The sequence below is a fragment of the Lepidochelys olivacea genome (genome assembly GCF_965140295.1).
Source record: "Lepidochelys olivacea isolate rLepOli2 genome assembly, chromosome: 3".
NCBI lineage: Eukaryota > Metazoa > Chordata > Testudines > Cheloniidae > Lepidochelys > Lepidochelys olivacea.
The window spans coordinates 103,121,551-103,140,738 of NC_140413.1; the positions used below are offsets into that span (position 1 = coordinate 103,121,551).

General features: G+C 41.1%; 1 protein-coding gene across 1 annotated transcript in view; it reads right to left on the reverse strand.

Annotated features, from left to right (window-relative positions):
• The window catches only part of SLC2A12 (solute carrier family 2 member 12), a 43,267-nt gene extending 25,385 nt beyond the window's left edge, over positions 1-17,882 (reverse strand). The window contains exons 1-2 of the mRNA XM_084624377.1: positions 17,596-17,882; positions 7,416-8,753 (exon numbers count right to left, since the gene is read on the reverse strand). Coding sequence (XP_084480503.1) covers positions 7,416-8,753; positions 17,596-17,722 — 1,465 coding nt within the window. The 5' untranslated portion in view covers positions 17,723-17,882. The remainder of the gene's footprint in view (positions 1-7,415; positions 8,754-17,595) is intronic.
• Positions 17,883-19,188: the final 1,306 nt, after the last annotated feature.

The window sequence follows — 19,188 nt, forward strand, 5'->3', positions numbered from 1 at the left end:
ACATACACACATACTGCCTCCTGCATCTTGCCTTAAGTCTTTGGATTTACATAAGCTCAAAAACTCCCAGCAAAACTCATCCAAAACTGACATTTCCAGATTAAGCATAAATTATCTAGGTTTCACCCAGAATTTCAACCCATTCTTGGTGAGTTTGGCAAAACTGCCCGAAGTTGGGTTTGTAGCAAAACCTGATGCTAGCCATGTTTCATCCTGCTTTATTAGAAGTTTCACAGGCTTCTAGTAAACATTGGTCCTACATAGAGTATGTCTTCAGCCGAGAGTTAGGCTCTCACTGGGTTGTCCCTAATGTGGCTCCCATCCACGCACAAACCCTCTCATCAGAATTTAGTGGTGCTTTACATCCAGGCTACTGGCCTCTCCTGAGATATACGCTAAAACCCAAGTGGTTCTTACACTCAAACTAGTAACCCCCTTTCCCTTTGTGCCACGGATGTGGGCTAAATCATTGGAGTGCTGTTAATCCTTCAATGCTTTTCCACTGTTCCCTCTGTCTGCCCAGAAGGACAGACATGTTGTCCTACAATTCACTAAGATAGATACAGAGAGTGGCTCAGTTTACTGCAGAATAAAGGTCCATGAGATTCATAGATTGATAGATTCATAGATATTTAGGTCAGAAGGGACCATTATGATCATCTAGTCTGACCTCCTGCACAACGCAAGCCACAGAATTTCACCCACCACTCCTACAAAAAAAACCTCACACCTATATCTGTGCTATTGAAGTCCTCAATTCGTAGTTTAAAGACGTCAAGGAGCAGAGAATCCTCCAGCAAGTGACCCGTGCCCCATGCTACAGAGGAAGGCGAAAAACCTCCAGGGCCTCTTCCAATCTGCCCTGGAGGAAAATTCCTTCCCGACCCCAAATATGGCGATCAGCTAAACCCTGAGCATATGGGCAAGATTCATCATCCAGATACTATGGAAAATTCTTTCCTGGGTAACTCGGATCTCACCCCATCTAATATGCCCCTAGAAGTCCTAGCAATACACATGGGTGAATGCAACACCAGTGTGAGGAGACGGGGTATGTCCAAATTGCAGCTGGAAGCTGTATTTTCCAGTTTGAGGAGACATATCACACTAGCTCTGATCGAGAGAGCACACTAACAATATAAGTATAGCTGTGGCAGTGGGAGGGGATAGCCACCCCCAGTACACACACATCCAAAATGCTAAGTAGATATTTGGCTAGCAGCAGCAGCAGAGGGAGGGGAGAGCCACCCAGGTATGTAGCTAGCATCTAGCACAGGTATGCAGCTATGAGACCCTCTCATCCCTTATGTTGGTCTCACTGTGCTTTTAATTTTAGCATGCTAGCTCATGAGAGCTAGCTCAGGCATGTCTCCTCAAGCTGTGAATTACGTCCCAGCTCGAAGTGTAGATGAAACCTCAGTAACTCAGGTATGGCTTTGCAGTGTGGCTGCTCAGACTTGAACTAAAGTAACCCTGGTGCTGACCACCCAGTTAGCTCTGCAGTGATGATATTAGTGAGCAAAAATCTTCTGTTCAATGCAAATTAATTTGAAAGGGCACTTAATGCAGTCCAAATAGAATCATTTTTATCTTACTGGGCCCATTGCCCAGCCACAGTAGCTAGGTTGGGTGCTCGGGAGATGGGTGGGCGTGAGTATAGGAATCCTCTCTCCCTACAGATCAGCTGTGGTCTTGCTCCATGACCGCTATTGCAACACTGAGGCTGTACTGACCTCCACATACTTCTTCCATGACGGGGTGGGGACAGAAAAGAGGAGGGTCCACGTAACTGCCTAGGCCCTCCCCTGTCCCCTATACCATACTCACAAACACTTTCTGCATGATAGGATGCAAAGGCCACTGTGAAATTGATCTCAACACTGCCCTTCCCCCGGTGCAGTGATTGCATTGCCATGACCTCTCCACAGACACAGAGGCATGAGTAGATCCCATTTGCTTAGCTATGCAACATCTTCTGACTCTAGAAGTTAAGGGGGAAAAGTGATGAACTGAATAATCAATATGTAATTCTGTTCTATTTTCCCAAAGCTGAATAATGAATGGCTGATGTTAACAGAATGTCCATTTATTTCTTGGTGAAAATGTCAACTTGTGAACATTAGGCTTTATTAATTTTTTTAAAAGCCCACCCCCGAGAACAAAAACTTAAAGTTGGCTTTGCCTCTACAATTTAAACTGCTTACTGGGAAATTCATTTTCCTCTGAAGCCCTGTAAAGGACGTACAATTCCACTCTCAGGATAAGGCTCCCAGATATCAATTCCCACGCTGTAACTAATGATAACAAATACAAATATAGGGCCTGATCCTGCAAATGCCTACTTTGTAATAGATCTTCAATGGGAATAATCAAGGTAGTCAGCAGTACTTATCATAGTCAGTGTGTGCAAGATCAGGCCTCTGTAGTGTGTGTAGAGACAGAGACAGAGGTGAGATTTTATTGAGAATGATATTTGGGAACAAAGGACCAAGTTCTCAGCTGGTGTAAATTAGTGCATCTCCATTGAAGTCAAGGAAGTTGCACTAATTTATACCAGTGGAGGATTAGGCCCCAAGTGTATTGCTCAACAGCCTAAAAGCCTCTAATCTGCAAAGAGAACAGGCTAAGATTTTACATTAGAAAGAGGAGTCATTTTGCGAAAGTATTTAAAGAACATGCTGTGGGGGTGGTACACACACGCACACACACATGCATACACATATATATATATATAACCAAAATGCAGAAAATTATTTATGCTCCCCTTCAATAAAAGCATTCCTCACCATAGAATAAGTGCCAAATGATGTTCCTAAAAGCAGAAAAAGTCCCTCCACCTATACCTTTTGGGAGAAGTGATCTGCATCTGGTGTTTCTATAACAGAAGTCAGTGTTGTCAGTTTCACAGCTTTACAAGCTGTGGGAAATGTGTAGATCTCATCTGGACAATTACTCTTCCCCGCAATTTCAGAATCACATGCAGAATTTCCTTTATTTGTGTTAGTTTTGCCATTGCCCCAAACTCTATCAGCTCTGTTCAAACTGTGAATTGCTCTTATGTCCATGGGTTTAATTTCACTTGTTGGAATAAATTCAGACCTTGCCATACATTCTGTGCTTTGTCCATTTTAGCGAGAGGCCATCAGGAACTGGTTATGGCTCCTGATAATCTGCCCTGGCCTTGGCCCTGCTTCAGGTTTGAGCTGGTTGAAGGCTGCTCTAACTTACGCCAGCTAGGTACGGTCGTCTACAGATCACGCACCACTTGGCTATAACTGCATTTCATGCTATGGCTATTCTCTCACTCTCCCCAAGCCTGAGACAACCCCTGGGCTGGATGATGTGGGGTGGAATGCATAGGAGCTGGCTCTGCCAGCTCTTTTGTTTGTTTCTTTGTGAATTCCAGATGCTGGGAATATCCCCAGCAGGGGATTTACTGGACTTTTCCATTCTCTTTGCACAGCGTTAGCTTCAGTCCTAAGTGGCACCAAGGGAGCAGATTGGGACAAAGAATCTGATCCTTTGTAAACGGGTGCCATTCCATTACTGTTAGTGTGGAACTGTACACACTTATATCAGGTCTGAAAGTGCCTGCATTGTTTGGGGAGGGAAACACCAGGCTGATGTTGCATGTTTTTTGTTTTAGACATGTTTTTAACCAACAAGATTATCACACTCAAATTCATGGGTCTCATTTAGGAAAATAATCTCATCATTAGGAATTTCCATTGCCTCAGTCTTACAACTTAATGGTGACCAATGGTGGAGTTTACTTTTATTTACAACACAGAACTTTTTATTTCTGTCCCCAAATGGTTATCACATCATAGATATGACTTACTTTCTATTATTCCAATTAATTTTCTTCCTTTAGTATGTGGCCATGAGCAGATACCCTCTACAGAAGACGTTTGTTTCCTAGTCTATATTAAATACATTTTCACTATTGCATCCAGCTTTCAATATAGGCAATGTATCTGTGATCCATCTACGTACAGCATTAAACTCAACATCCCACTTCTGTTCTGTGTTCTGTTTTAAGGATAGTGTCATCTGTAGGCTCAAATTTCTCAAGTCCTAAGTGTATGGCAAGTTCTTATGCCTGAACATAAGTCCTGAGGGCCCACATCTCTTTGCAAACACTCACTGAAATCAAACAAGCTTCTACCTCACTCACCTTGCCTTTGCAGCTTCATGTTCACTATGGATTGATAATTATCTGCTGTGCAAGTATTTCTGTTTCCTGATGAAGGGGACTCCTCCCCATTTGACCTTTTTGAAATGCCAGATGTTGATGACAGAAGATAAAGAAGCCAAAGGTGTGTCAAGTATGTCTAACATCTGCACTTTAGTTAATAGGAGCTGATGGTGCTTATGTGAGAAGTGTCAGCGAGACAATGTGTGCTGTCCTGCAGTGTGGTGCAACACTGATTTATTATGCTTGTAATATACCCTAATCATTGTCTGAAACCGAGTGTAAGCGAAAAGCTGGATCGCACTTCATCAAACTTAATGCAAAACAGAGAAATAAAGCTGCCCCTCTTATCTTGCATAAGGGCTTGTTTATATAAATATACAATATATTGGAATTAAACTAGGACTAGACAGCTGCTCTCTTGTCTACAACTCTTTTATAATGCAAAAAGGCTTTAATCTATCTGTTTTCATTATGGTTGTGCCTGAGTGCTTTCATAAGCAATAATAGACAGTAATATTTAGCAAATCAGTTCATTAGAAAATCTAATTGCTTCTAGTAATTTGGTAAAAAGAAGAAACCACTGAGGTACAAAAATAAAACAAAAAATGGCTACCAAGAAAGGCAATAATAACTGGACCTCACACTAGAGCCAAAAGTCTTTGCACAGTAGGAAAAAAGGAAGATGAAAGAGCTGGATTGGAATGATGGATTCACATGTACTCTCCATAAGGATTTGAACTACACATACTCTAAATATCATATGTTTTCTAAATAGACAAAAGGCTATTGTGGCCAGCTTTGCCCGGCTGGGTGAGGTGGTGGGTGCAAGAAACCTTCTGCCCCTTTCAAGGGTAGGCACAATTCCATCTGCCTGGAGGTGCTCATTACTCAAGAAAGAATACAGATGCCAAGTGAGGTCAGCCCCAGCTCTCCTTCTTCATATCAACCAACAGAGCAAGCCAGACATTGAAGGGAAGTTGCATGCTGCACTCACTGAAAGGGTAGTGAAACCTCCACTACAGTCTGCACCATCTGGGGCCCCATGCAGATTGTCTGGCTCTGTCAGTCAGAATGTTCTGGAACTTATACTGTGGCATGGCCCCTCCCTTTCCCACATGGGACATGGTTTAAAAGTAACAATTTGGTAGACAGTGTAACAGGTTGAGGGGATGAGTAATCCAAACATTTTAAATGGGCCATTTTATATAATTGAGGGATTGGTTTTTTAAAAAAAGCTAACACTAAGAAAAATTAATTTAACAGACGAAATCTACACATTTGAAATATCTTTAAAGTGTTTGAGCTGCAAGCAGAAGAAGCCAGGAGTTACATATGAAATTCAATCCTTATCCTGCCTTTCAGCCACGGCACATATAATTACAATATATAAAACCCTCCATTATTTATAGACTCCAGCAATTCCTTGGTTCAGTTAATCTGAGCTTTCTGTATTTAATCAGTTTTAGCTGAGCATTGGACACTGAGTTACTACACTGCATAGATACACCACCATATTTTGATTCACTTCATATACAGTGTACATCGCAAACATGCCTTTGTTCAAACCTATCTACTTTAAAGTCCCTAGAACTCAAGCGTCTGTGGAAAGCAACTTGATTGCATCCCCAATGCTGGAATAAGTTGCCCCTTCCAATAAAATAGATGTCCACATTTTGTTTCATTTGAAGAAACTTTTAATTCCTTGTTTTAAGAAAACTTGTTAATGGAAAAGGAATTGAAATTGTGATGCTTCCCTACTGGTTGCTATTCTAGGATTAGTTTGTGCTCTCTGTTACACTGGTGTAAATCTGAAGTAACTCTTTTTAGTGATGTTACTCAAGATTTATACCCATGTAACTGAGAACAGAATCTAGTCCTTAGACTGGTTATAAAGTACTGAAGTATGCTGGAGTAACTGTTAAACTGCTATCCTTTCGGTGTCTCTTGGCAATGAATATTTATCTCAGGCAGCTATCCTAGTGAGCTATTTATCCTAAATAAATAACTGTTGTTGGGTTTTGTCTTCACATTTTTGCCTTTTCTATGACAGTAGGGTTGTTATGCTCCTGGTAAACTCTTTGTCGTAATTAACTTCAAGGAGTACAGTATGTTTCCAAGCCAAGTTTGTGTCAGGGCACACAGGCACACAAAGTCTGTTAATAAATAATAGGCTTTGTGCATGCACATTTTACAATCTGGTTTAATAAAAGATCAACCCTATGTGAAAAAGAAGGAAAAGAGTAGTTTTAGTCACTGGGAATGGGAATGGCAGGAAAGTTGTCTTCTGTCATTAGTGAGGACCCTGCAGTTGTGTTTCTTCTAAAAGCACACTTTGGTTTAAATGGATATTTTATAGATTGAACAATTCTTAACTTTTTGTTGTTTATTCTGTTCAGGATAGGAAGTGTATGGGCCAAGAGAGTTTACTTAGTAGGATTAAATGTTTTCCATTTCCTAGCAGTAGGTTGGGTTACATGGTCAGCGTGGCTACATGCTCCAGAACCTCAGCTGGAGTCAATCGGTGTAGCTCCTGTTGATTTGGGAAGGCTATGCTCATTTGAAGCACCTAGCAATATGTTTTTAACTTGGGTTTATGAGCCATCACAGTATAGCTTATGTATTATCATTTACATGGTAAGAAAAGAAAAGAAAAGAAAAGAAAAGAAAAGAAAAGAAAAGAAAAGAAAAGAAAAGAAAAGAAAAGGGGTGGAGTGTGGGGGAATTAAAAATGGTTCTAGACACAGTTAATGTGATACAGAGTTTTTCACTTACAGGTCGCTGATTCAAATCAACACCAGTTGGCAGTGACTGAGGGTGAAATCCTGGCTTTGCCATTGATTTCAATGGGGTGAGGATTTCACCCTGAAAGTTACCATCACTTGGATATTCTACAGACTTATATTAAAATTTCTCAACCTACTTTGTAGTGGTAACATGCCCTCATCACCATTAGTGTTTCTAGAGGCGATCTTAGCAGAGAGGTCAAAGACTGACTGGGCAATGGAGACTGAATTGCTCTCTCGCCCGCCTTGGTTGGTGTCTCCAGAGTCTGTTGGCAGAGCAGCATGGTGGAAACACATACTGCTGCTTAGTGTGATGTTTGTTCTGTGGATTGAGAACTTCAGTTTCCAGTGATGTCAACATGGGCATCTAAAACCAGTGCTTAATTTACTTTTAAATAAATCATTAAAAGGAATAAAAAATATGAAACACTTACTTGGTCCAAGACCTACGGAAAAAGCAGCAACATAAACAAGCAAGCTGGCCAAAGACAGCCATTTCAGAGCAACTGGAACTTCTACAGTGTCTATTACTACGTGGGATCCTCTTTGGCTTGCTGCAGAGGTCTTTCCTCCTGCCAAGGCTGTGCTGTTCTGCTCCTCTGTCTTAGCAGTTTCAAATTTTCTCAGCGTGGTTAGCGATGTTCTGCCTTGGGAAGGCATACCAGCAAACTGCTCCCTGAGACTCTCGTTGCTGGCACTCACGTTTCCTGGTCCATGAAAAATGGAATCTTCCAGGAACTGGTTTCTACAGATATTAGTGAAATTCATGTGTATATTAAGATTTACCAATCCCATAGTGACCAGTGACACTGCCATAATAGAAGAACCAATACACAGAAAGGTTTTGCTTCCAACTTGATCCACAAAAACAGTGGCTGGGATTGTACTAACCACTTTAACCACTCCAACTCCAGTCGAGGCCAAGCTAGCTGCTTCATTGCTCTGGAACCCAACTGACTTTAAAACAGTGGATGCATAAAATAAAATGTTAGGCTGCCCTGTTGTTTGCACAAAAAACACTAGCGTGAGGCCTATTAGCATTCGGGCTCTCATGTTGTCTTTTGAACGGAACAGGTCCAAGAAACTGTACTGATGTTCATCTTTCAAAGAAGACTTGATCACAGTGAGTTCTTCAGCAGTATTTGAAGTTGCCCTGAGCCTTCCCAGTACCTTGCTAGCAGCTTCATCGTTACCTTTCATAACAAGAAACCGAGGACTCGGTGGAAGGAAATACATGGCAGTAGCTTGTAAGGCACCTATTGGTATCACAAGGCCAAACATATACTTCCAGCCATGGGAAACATTGGTGAATACATAATTTGAAATGTAGGCAAAAAGAATGCCAATCACAATCATAAGTTCATTTAATGATACAAGCAGACCTCTTCTATGCTGTGGGGCTATCTCAGCGATATATACACACGTTGCAATTGAGGATAATGATATTGAAATACCAATAGCAATCCGTCCTACAATTAGTATGCCATATGATGAACTGATTATCAAGATCAGGCTTCCCAGTACAAGTAAACAAGATGCTATAATAATCGCAATTCTCCTTCCAAATCGGTCTATTAGGAATCCACCCGTAAGTGATGCTAGTAAGGCCCCAATGAGGAGGGAGCTTACGACTATTTCCTGTTGTTTGCAAGAAAGTGCTAGTATACTGCTTAGCTGAAGAAGAGCCCCAGAGATGAGTCCCAGTTCATAACCCATTAGGAATCCACTGATGGCAGCAATGGTAGATGATAGAAAAGTAAATGTTCCACATCCTGGAATTACAGAAGGAAACCAAAATGAGCTCTGTACCATTCTAATCATCAATAATAAAGTTATTTTATAAACCTGTCCTCAAAATCTTATTCTGAGGTCTCAGTTTGGGGGGAAACGATAGGATCAAATGAAGAAAACCCAACAACATTGATCATATCAAGTGACATTGCTGAAAGCAGGAAAAAATACATCATGTAATGCACTTAGTTTTTCCCCTTTATTTTTAGTATCTCTTAAGCACCTGATCCCAAACCCATTGAAAGACTCCCATTCAGTTATAGAGTTTAATGCCAGGAGGGAGCACCAAATCATCTAGTTTGACCTCCTGTATATCACAGGCCACCAACGTTACCCAGCACCTGCACATTAAACCCAACAACTGAGGCCAGGTCTATACTACAGATCTATATTGGTATAACTACGTTGCTCAAGGATGTGAAAAATTCACACCCCCGAGTGAAGTAGTTATACCAACTTAACCCCCTATGTAGACAGCACTGTGTTGGTGGGGAAGTTCTCCTGTCGACATAGCTGCCGCCTCTCAGGGAGGTGGATTAACTATGTCACTGGGAGACGCTCTCCTGTTGGCATAGTAGCGTCTTCGCTAAAGTGCTGCGGTGGTGTGGCTGTGCTGCTGTAGTGCTGTACGTGAAGACAAGCTCTGCAATTAGACCAAAGTATTACGGCCCACAGGAGACTAGACTATTATGTGCCACAGACAGAGAATAGGAGGGACCAAGGTGCACCCCTGCCTGGGGAATGAGTAAGTGAGATATAGGCAGATAATCCTGGCCAGTGACCCACACCCACACAGTTCAGGAGAAGGGGGGGAAAAAACAAGGTCACTGCCACTTGCTGACTCCACATATGGTGATCAGTTAGACCCTGAGCATGTGAGCATAAACCAACCAGCCAAGCACTTGAGAGAGAAAATGTTTGGCGCCACCTCAGAGCCCTGGTGCTCTCTGTCCAGTGTTCCATCTCCAGCCGGGGCCATCCCTGATGCTTCAGAAGAAGAGAAAAATAAATTGGTGCTGGGGGAAATCCCTTCCAATCCTAACCCCTGCAAGTAGTAAGCTGAAGCCCTGACACATGAACTTTTAGAAACGTAAGATGTAAACAAGAAGTGGGCCAACCGCAGGGCTGTTGAGAACTGTCCCCTATCATCATTTTTTTCCTGTTAAATTTCCAACATTTTTCCTGAGTTTAATTTAGTCGCCATGAAAGGCATCAGACTGACAGCCCTAGAACCCTTATCCACACAGTTGGTATATTATAGACAAGAATAGTTTATGCTTCCTAACCAAAGTGCTTCAGTCCCACCTTGGAGGGACTAACTGTAGCTCACGAAAGCTTATGCTCAAATAAATTTGTTAGTCTCTAAGGTGCCACAAGTCCTCCTTTTCTTTTTGCGAATACAGACTAACACGGCTGTTATTCTGAAACATGTGAGAATATAGTTTATCCTGGACTCCCATTAAATCCTTGGCCTTGCTGAGAATGCAAGGTGTTCCTTTGTGATGTGGACACTTATCCACTGGAAACCAGACTAAGATTTCCCACCCAGTTTTGCTGCTCCAGATAGATAGATTGGATATTTCAGATAAGCCAAATTTTGGGGTGCATACCTCTGAACACTTTGCGATTCACTCACCATTAATCCTTGAGTTCTTTTTAACAAAAAGATCAGCTATTTCACATCAGAAACAGCACAAGGCGTAAGCAGACTAAGCATTTGCTTAGAGCCCCGAGCAGCTCAAGGGTGCTCCCTATTAATTATTAGTATGTGTTGTGTGTGGGGAGGTCTCTAAAAATATTCCTGTTTAGGGCCCCCAATGGGCTAGCATTGCCTCTGTTTCACATAGTTTCTGATGGCTGCATCACTGGGAATAAAAACCAGATGGTGCTAGAATAGACAAAATGGAGAACATGTGCCATTGTATCTCCACTTTAAAATAAACTCTGTTTTATACAACTGAGATTCATTGTTTATTTCTACAAGAAAGATGTAACTAATCATATTCTGCTTGTTGTGAAGCCTTTGCACCCTAGCTTTTGGTGGATAATTCTAGTTTATTATTGTTGGGTTAATTCTTCCACTCAGCATAGTTGTTGTTTTTTCTCAGCATGATATTGGCTGCCACACAATTAGAGCCCAAGTGAATTGACTGCTGATATTCCAGTTAGTTGCAGAGAGCTCATGGACCAGTGGGAAGTGGCTTCTGCAACATAGCACAGACAGTATTTCAACTAATTCTTTTGGGGCAGCTTTGGACGACTAGTTCAGTCAACTTGGCCTGAGAGTGGTGTATGGTAGAAAGATACCTAGCCCATCGGAAAGTAATGGATAGTTCTGTATTTAATGGATAGCTCTGTATTTATTTTCAATTGCTGTGATCTCCTTTGCACTGTACCCAATACTTTTTTCTCCATTTAGGCCTACAGTATCCAAGAACAATAGGTTTATTGGCAGCACTGATTTGTGCAAAGTTACACTGTGGGTCAGATCTTCAGGGGACGTAAATTGGCTTCAACTGAGCTACCCCAATTTACACCTGCTACAAATCTGGCTCCTGGTATACATATGTGATACAGGTGTTAACCTCACTGCAGAAATTAACCTTCTCCCACCTTTGATCTTCTGCTTTTAATACATTAGTAGTGCTGGGGGAAAAAATCCTCCAGTTAGGTCCTGGTGGAGGAATTCAGTGGGGCAGGAATAAGACATTACTTATGCCCCCGGGGTAAATAGTATGGTTATTTTAAAATAAATTATTTTTGATTTAAAAAAGTATGCCAGTTTGGTGTGGCCCTCAGACAGCTTGGAACTTGCCAGCGTGGGACTCAAGGCCACAAAGGTTGTGCACCACTGATACATGCCAATGTTTAATAAGAATAGGATGATTATTGTATTGGTAATTTTAAATGTTAGCTTTGTTTTTTCACTCCTAGTTTGAGAACCTCCTCTAAGGCCTGAGGCTCATGTTATTAGACCTACTCAGTTTTACAAACTTGCGGCAACTAGTGTTATGCCGTTGATCTACAGCTCTCACCTCCTCTCTCTTCCCCAAAGCAGGTTTTGGAACAGCGAGTTATACCAGTCGAGCAGGTTTTTAATTTTTAGGGAAGACTCTGATTCCCATTTGTTGTCTGACAGTGACCCCCACCCACCACAGTTCTGCAGATGAGCCTATCATCTGTCAATCCTAACATCCTTTTGAAATGAATTGTGCTGCCTTTTCAAAGTTGGCCCTTGAATGTACAGCACCTCCTGGCATGAAAAGGGCAAATAGAACATTCTACAATCTCAGTAGCAAACTCTCTCAGCAGTTCTACGTGAATCACATTGAATCAGCAGTCATTGCTTTTCCCTGGAGCCTATACATATTTTTCTTATTACTGGGCCAAATCTTAATGTCCCTTACCATACTCAGTCCTTACTTGGGCATAATTTCCAATGGGTTAAATCCTGAGAGCTTTATTCAGCTTCCACTCAGGCCAAGTCTACACGACAGAGTTATATCGGTATAACTGTGAAAAATTCACACCCCTGAACGACTGAGTTATACTGACCTAACCCCCGGTGTAGACAATGCTCTGTTGACAGGAGAGCTTCTTCTGTTGACATAGCTACTGCCTCTCATGGAGGTGGATTAAGTATGCTGACGGGGGAAGCTCTCCTGTCGGCGTAGTAATGTCTTCACCTGCGCTACAGTTGTGCAGCTGTAGCACTGTATGTGAAGACAAACTCCAAGTCTTTCCCTGACAAAATTCCCATTGACTTCAATGTGACTTTTGCTTTAGCACTTCCAATAGTTTTACAGACACTCCTTTTAAATGAAAAGAAAAGGAGTACTTGTGTCACCTTAGAGACTAACCAATTTAGCACTTCCAATAGTTTTACAGACACTCCTTTTAAATGAAAAGAAAAGGAGTACTTGTGGCACCTTAGAGACTAACCAATTTATTTGAGCATAAGCTTTCGTGAGCTACACTTTCCACTTCTTCGGATGCATACTGTGGAAAGTGTAGAAGATCTTTTTATACACACAAAGCATGAAAAAATACCTCCTCCCACCCCACTCTCCTGCTGGTAATAGCTTATCTAAAGTGATCACTCTCCTTACAATGTGTATGATAATCAAGGTGGGCCATTTCCAGCACAAATCCAGGTTTTCTCCCACACACACACACAAACCCACTCTCCTGCTGGTAATAGCTTATCTAAAGTGACCACTCTCCTTACAATGTGTATGATAATCAAGGTGGGCCATTTCCAGCACAAATCCAGAGTTTAACAAGAACGTCTGAGGGGGGGAGGGTTAGGAAAAAACAAGGGGAAATAGGTTACCTTGCATAATGACTTAGCCACTCTCAGTCTCTATTCAAGCCTAAGTTAATTGTATCCAATTTGCAAATGAATTTCAATTCAACAGTCTCTCGCTGGAGTCTGGATTTGAAGTTTTTTTGTTGTAATATCGCAACTTTCATGTCTGTAATCGCGTGACCAGAGAGATTGAAGTGTTCTCCGACTGGTTTATGAATGTTATAATTCTTGACATCTGATTTGTGTCCATTTATTCTTTTATGTAGAGACTGTCCAGTTTGACCAATGTACATGGCAGAGGGGCATTGCTGGCACATGATGGCATATATCACATTGGTGGATGTGCAGGTGAACGAGCCTCTGATAGTGTGGCTGATGTTATTAGGCCCTGTGATGGTGTCCCCTGAATAGATATGTGGGCACAGTTGGCAATGGGCTTTGTTGCAAGGATAGGTTCCTGGGTTAGTGGTTCTGTTGTGTGGTATGTGGTTGTTGGTGAGTATTTGCTTCAGGTTGGGGGGCTGTCTGTAGGCAAGGATTGGCCTGTCTCCCAAGATTTGTGAGAGTGTTGGGTCATCCTTCAGGATAGGTTGTAGATCCTTAATAATGCATTGGAGGGGTTTTAGTTGGGGGCTGAAGGTGATGGCTAGTGGCGTTCTGTTATCTTCTTTGTAGAACAAAGTGGCTGGGAGTGGCTAAGTCATTATGCAAGGTAACCTATTTCCCCTTGTTTTTTCCTACCCCTTCCCTCCCCAGACATTCTTGTTAAACCCTGGATTTGTGCTGGAAATGGCCCACCTTGATTATCATACACATTGTAAGGAGAGTGGTCACTTTAGATAAGCTATTACCAGCAGGAGAGTGGGGTGGGGGGAGGTATTTTTTCCTGCTTTTTGTGTATAAAAAGATCTTCTACACTGTCCACAGTTTGCATCCGATGAAGTGAGCTGTAGCTCATGAAAGCTTATGCTCAAATAAATTGGTTAGTTTCTAAGGTGCCACAAGTACTCCTTTTCTTTTTACGAATACAGACTAACATGGCTGTTACTCTGAATCCTTTTAAATGCAGGCTTTTTGTGATATTTCTGGGTGGAGAGGGGTTTAGACATTCCCTTTAAAAATGCTTCTTTAAAAATATATATATATTTCTTTTGTTTTTGTGAGAACCCTAAAATATATATAGCAATTCACAGTCATGTGCTGCTAATATATATATTTTAATGGGAGGCTTCCATAAAAAATTCTAGATAAACCCCATGGCCAATGGGTGTGTGACTAAAAATAAAAAGGATTGAGAAAGCTATTCATTTATTTTTCCATTTCAATAAAAATGCGTTCTAACAACCAAGGAAGAAGGCAGCACTGCCTGGCAAACAAACTTATCTTTAAGAGCATTTGCTAAAAGGTTTATGGTTTGTTCCTGAAAAACAGACTGAGGATAGTAACAGTATAGCCTAGAGTTCAGCATGTGTAATTTGAAATTAGGGGTGGAGATGGGGAGATGAAAATGTTATGGAGGGAGTGAATCCTTCCCCATTATTTTTTTAACCTGTCATTTGGTGCAATCTGAGCCATTTCAAAGGTAACTGTATATTATGAGATGCACGGGTAAGTCATTTCTGGCAGGGGAGATTTACAAGCTTTCAGAGAAGGGGTGATTCCATCAGAGGCAAATAAAACCATCCTTATCTGCCCTTCAATTTGTAGCAAGCTCCTGACTATGGAAATTTCTAACTCTGTCCAGCACATCACAGCAGCTTCACAGATGAGATTATTCCAGGCATGGAGATTCCTTTTGTGCACAAATGTTTCCACATTGTTTTTTAATTATTCCACAAAGCACATTTCAGTTTCTCTGTCTCCATAATGACACAATTTTTTTAAAAAAATTGTAAATAAAATTATTTTGTTGTTATAATTTATTATTTGTAGTACACTAATGCCCACAATGCAGACAGAAGGAAATTGCTGCCCAAACAGGTATGTTGGTTATGGGATGTGGAGTCTTTCATCTCTGTGCCCTTGCTACAAATCCAGCCCACTGTCAGAGTGTCTGGAAATAGATGAATTTTTTTCAATCCCTCACCTTCCTGAACTGCCTCAAGGGTAATTTGGAATGAGAAAGTCTCCATTTCCGGGAAAGAAGTAAACAGTTTTCGGGAAGGTTATAATTTTTTATATTTTTAAATGTTTGCTATTTGCAACTATCTAGAGATTTGGAAAGTTGGGTACAGTTCTATCAAAAATAGATTAATGGTAAATAGGTCAGGCAGTCAAAAGTGCATGATGAAAGGAGTTCATCACATAGATATGACTACCAAACAATGGGATTCCCCCTCTCCAATGGGACAAGGCATTTGTTTGTAGCCTTGGTAGATCATGAGATATCAAACCTTAGAACTGCAACATTTGTATGGAAAATTGATTTTCCCCAGGTTATCTCTTTCCTCTCCCTCTCAGAGCTGGACAGTTAGACTGGATAGTATAAGGAGAGCCCGGCTTTACAGGTGGAAGGATATGGGAAAAAAGAATTAACAAAAGTTTTTAAAATGCTCAAATATGTTTCTAAAATAGTGTTTCTCTAAAACATGTCGCATATGCAGAATACATTGTGTATACATTGTGGTGTGGTTTGTTGGCGCTTGTTGGGAACGGCTGCATAATTCATTCTTGGGTCTGGCTTTTGTAAGCAAGTTGGCATCCCAATCTCATGCAATAAAACCTTTATACCATCATGTAGTCAGTCTACCTCTCTAAAACTGAGTGTGAAAAAGATACATGTCATTGACCTGTTCTGATGTTCAAGGCTTCTTTAGACCCAGCATGAGGCCAAAGGGTAGGCATGAAATATCTTTGTTTTCTCTTGTTGAATTGCCAGTTCCTAAATTTACTTGATTTAGGCCCCAGCCTTATAACTGGATTCAAGAGGGTTAACAATTGCTGAATTGGGACCTGAGTCATGTAGCAAGCTTAATGTGAATCTCATTTCTTTCCTTGTCAGATAACATTTTATTTGCACCCCATATAATAATATTCACTTTTACTATCCAAAATTTTGACTAGATGGTGTAGCAAGTTCAGAAGCACTGTTCATTTTGGGAGCTTCATTTTAAACTTCGGGTATTTGCAGCACCCATTGCCATGTATCTAAGTAATTCAGTTCCTGCTGATGGCACTATCCACCACACAGTGTGAGAACACAATAGAATTCATATACAGAACAATATTTGTTATTTACACAGGGGGGAAAGTTTTACTTTCCCATGGAAGTTAAAACAGTTCAGAAGGATATGGGTCCTTTAAACTGGAGATTACTTTCAGGCCAGCTGGTGGAATACATATTTCATATATTCATAATTCTCCCGCCCTTTAACAATATTTTTAAAAAATCTTGCTGAAAACACAGTACTTTAAAACTGAAATCTGTACAATTGTTATGTCCCTGAAAAAGAAAACAAAAACAAAAAAGAAAACCCAACCCAGTTCACGCTTCGTGGCTGCGTAAGTGCAAAAGGCTGAGGTGTTGGAAAGTATGGGGTACTGGGTACATTGTAACCTGATGACTATGTTGCATAAATAATGCACAGATTGTAAAAACAATAGTTCAGTAATGTGTCCGCAAACTGAATGGTTTTTTGTTCATTAACCTTAGCTTCCCTGCGATCCCAGATATCAGTGGATATTGCTGGCCTTATCAATAACTTTTTATTACACGCCAACAATATCATTTGTGCCAATAGTATCTTAACATATTTGGGTTAGTTAGTTCATTGCAATTCATTTATTTCTAAGCGAACATTAACTCAGGCATAGCCCTCTCTGGTTTTCAGCAATATTTTCCTTCTTCTGCCTCAGTTGTAAATCATGGTAACAGAATGTAACGATTTTGTGTCCCCTCCTTCTGATCTCAGTAAAAGAATCTCTAGATGTACAAAATGTGTTACACCAGAGATTGGGAGAAAATGACAGTTAAAACAGCAAAGTGCAGATGGATAAAAGTTGTTCTATGCTTGCAAATATTTTTTTCAGTAGTAATTTCATATTGGATTCCTAGTCTGCAGACCCAAAGTCAAACTGCTATAAGCAGGTGCAACTCCCAATGGAGTCCATGAGCTCCAGTGATTTCAAAGGGAGGGTTGAATTTGGTCCTTTGTGTGCATGGGTCGCAATAGAATAGCCATTGTGGGCATCAGTGGCTCTTTTGATCTTTCAGGTGACTAATCTGCAAAAGGAGAAGTATTTACACATTAGAGGGTGCATACATGAGCTGTAGGATCAAGGCCTTCAGGGGGAAGTATTTCAAACACCCTCATTGAAAGGGAAAGGTGACACTTTGTTTTTTGCTCACATTTTCCCTCTCTTGCAATGCCAGGAATTAGGGGGCAGACGAAAGGTGTTAATTTAGACTCTCCTGGCTTTTGCCAGGCTATTTTCTTCCAAACCCGAACATTAGTTACACATATTTGCTCTATTGTCATTCAGTCACAGCTGGCATTCAAACTGTGCCACATTACCTGTCTGAGTGGGAAGCTTGTGTAGGTTGGTGTTGCTGCTGCGGCTGCCTCTGTTATCGTCACTCTCCCCTGTTCTCATTTTCCTGCCCTGCTGGTTGAGGTCCTCCACATTCTGCACAGGGACCATTGCCCTTTAACAGCTCTATTCCACACTTCAGGGTAGAAACACTTCACAGGGCAATTGTCCGTCCCATGCTGCCAACAAACACACAGGTTATTTTCCTCATGGCAGCGTGATGCAGAAGCTTACAGAGTGTATGGCACAGAGTGATTTGTGAACAACTTTGTTTCTATTTCAGAAGGCTTTGCCCTTTCTAGTGACACAGGCTGTTGCTATTCTTGGTAGCCTATCACAGGCAAGTGGGAGGGCCATCTTGCAGAAGTATTGGTTTTGCCTTTAAACAAACAGTTGAAGCCATTAGGCATTCACACAGAGCTCAAGGCACATTCTTTAGCCATTAGCTTAAAGGATCTCTCTTGTGTTAATGTACCTTTAAAAAAAATAAAAACAGAGAAGGAACATGAAGGGAGATTTAAACTATTTGCTGCGTCAGCTAAAGTTAGGGTACTGAATACACACAGATGGTGTCAATTAATTCTTTTGAACGATGAACAAGTTATTGAGATAAATTCTACAGAGCAAAGCAGTGTCAGTCTTTCAGCCTCTGAGTCCAGTGCCCAGTAGTAGTGATGGTATATTTTTAGTCATTTCTACCATGCCGGAGTTGTGCATGGCACTTTACAGATGAATAAAAAGACAAGAGCCTGCCACATGAGTTTAGAGTCAAAGGGCCCAATCCTGGGCACTGCTAAGTACCCACAATTCCCACTAACTACAACCGAAGAAAGGGGCAATAATAAACAAAGGGGGGGGGAAGCAAGACAAGGGTTACAACAGTGAAAGATGAACTATGTACATAGGGCTAGATAGTGCAACCCTTACTCGAGCATCAGTGAGGCGAGCTGCTCATGTAGGCATGCACCAAGTGAGCCGCTAGGGTGGTGTAGACTTTTAATTTTGTTTCTTTTTTGTTTTGTTTGTTTTTGTTGCAGTTAATGCATTAACACGTGGGGACAGAACGGGAGTGAAGGCGGGGGCAGAGGTGGAAGGCTGATAACTCTTGCCCTAGTAGCATTTTCAGGAAGGAGCATTCCTAAACGTTTTTCACCTTAATTAAAACAGTCACCAAACATCCCTTATCAGTCTTTGCTTGACAAGGACATTCTACAGAAGAGAAAATAAATGTCTTTTCTGAGAGGTGGGTCACAGGAAAGTCTAGAGGCAGGAACATTTGGATTCCAAAATAACAAAGATTCTTGCTGTGGCCTTATTTATTTATTTATTTTTGACGGTACATTTGGCATTGTGTTACAAGAGTCAGACTAATCCTTCTCCTACTGGTAAATTTTTTTTTTAGAAAGAAAATCAAATAAGAGCATATCAAGGAGTCAGCAGCCGTTGGATGCTGTCAGAGTCTGTCAAAAAAAAAAATACTCACTACTGCCAGTGAGATATGTTTACATATGGTACATTTAAAAAAGAAAAAAAACATTTCATATTTATTTTGAATTTTTGATAAAAACAGGACGCTG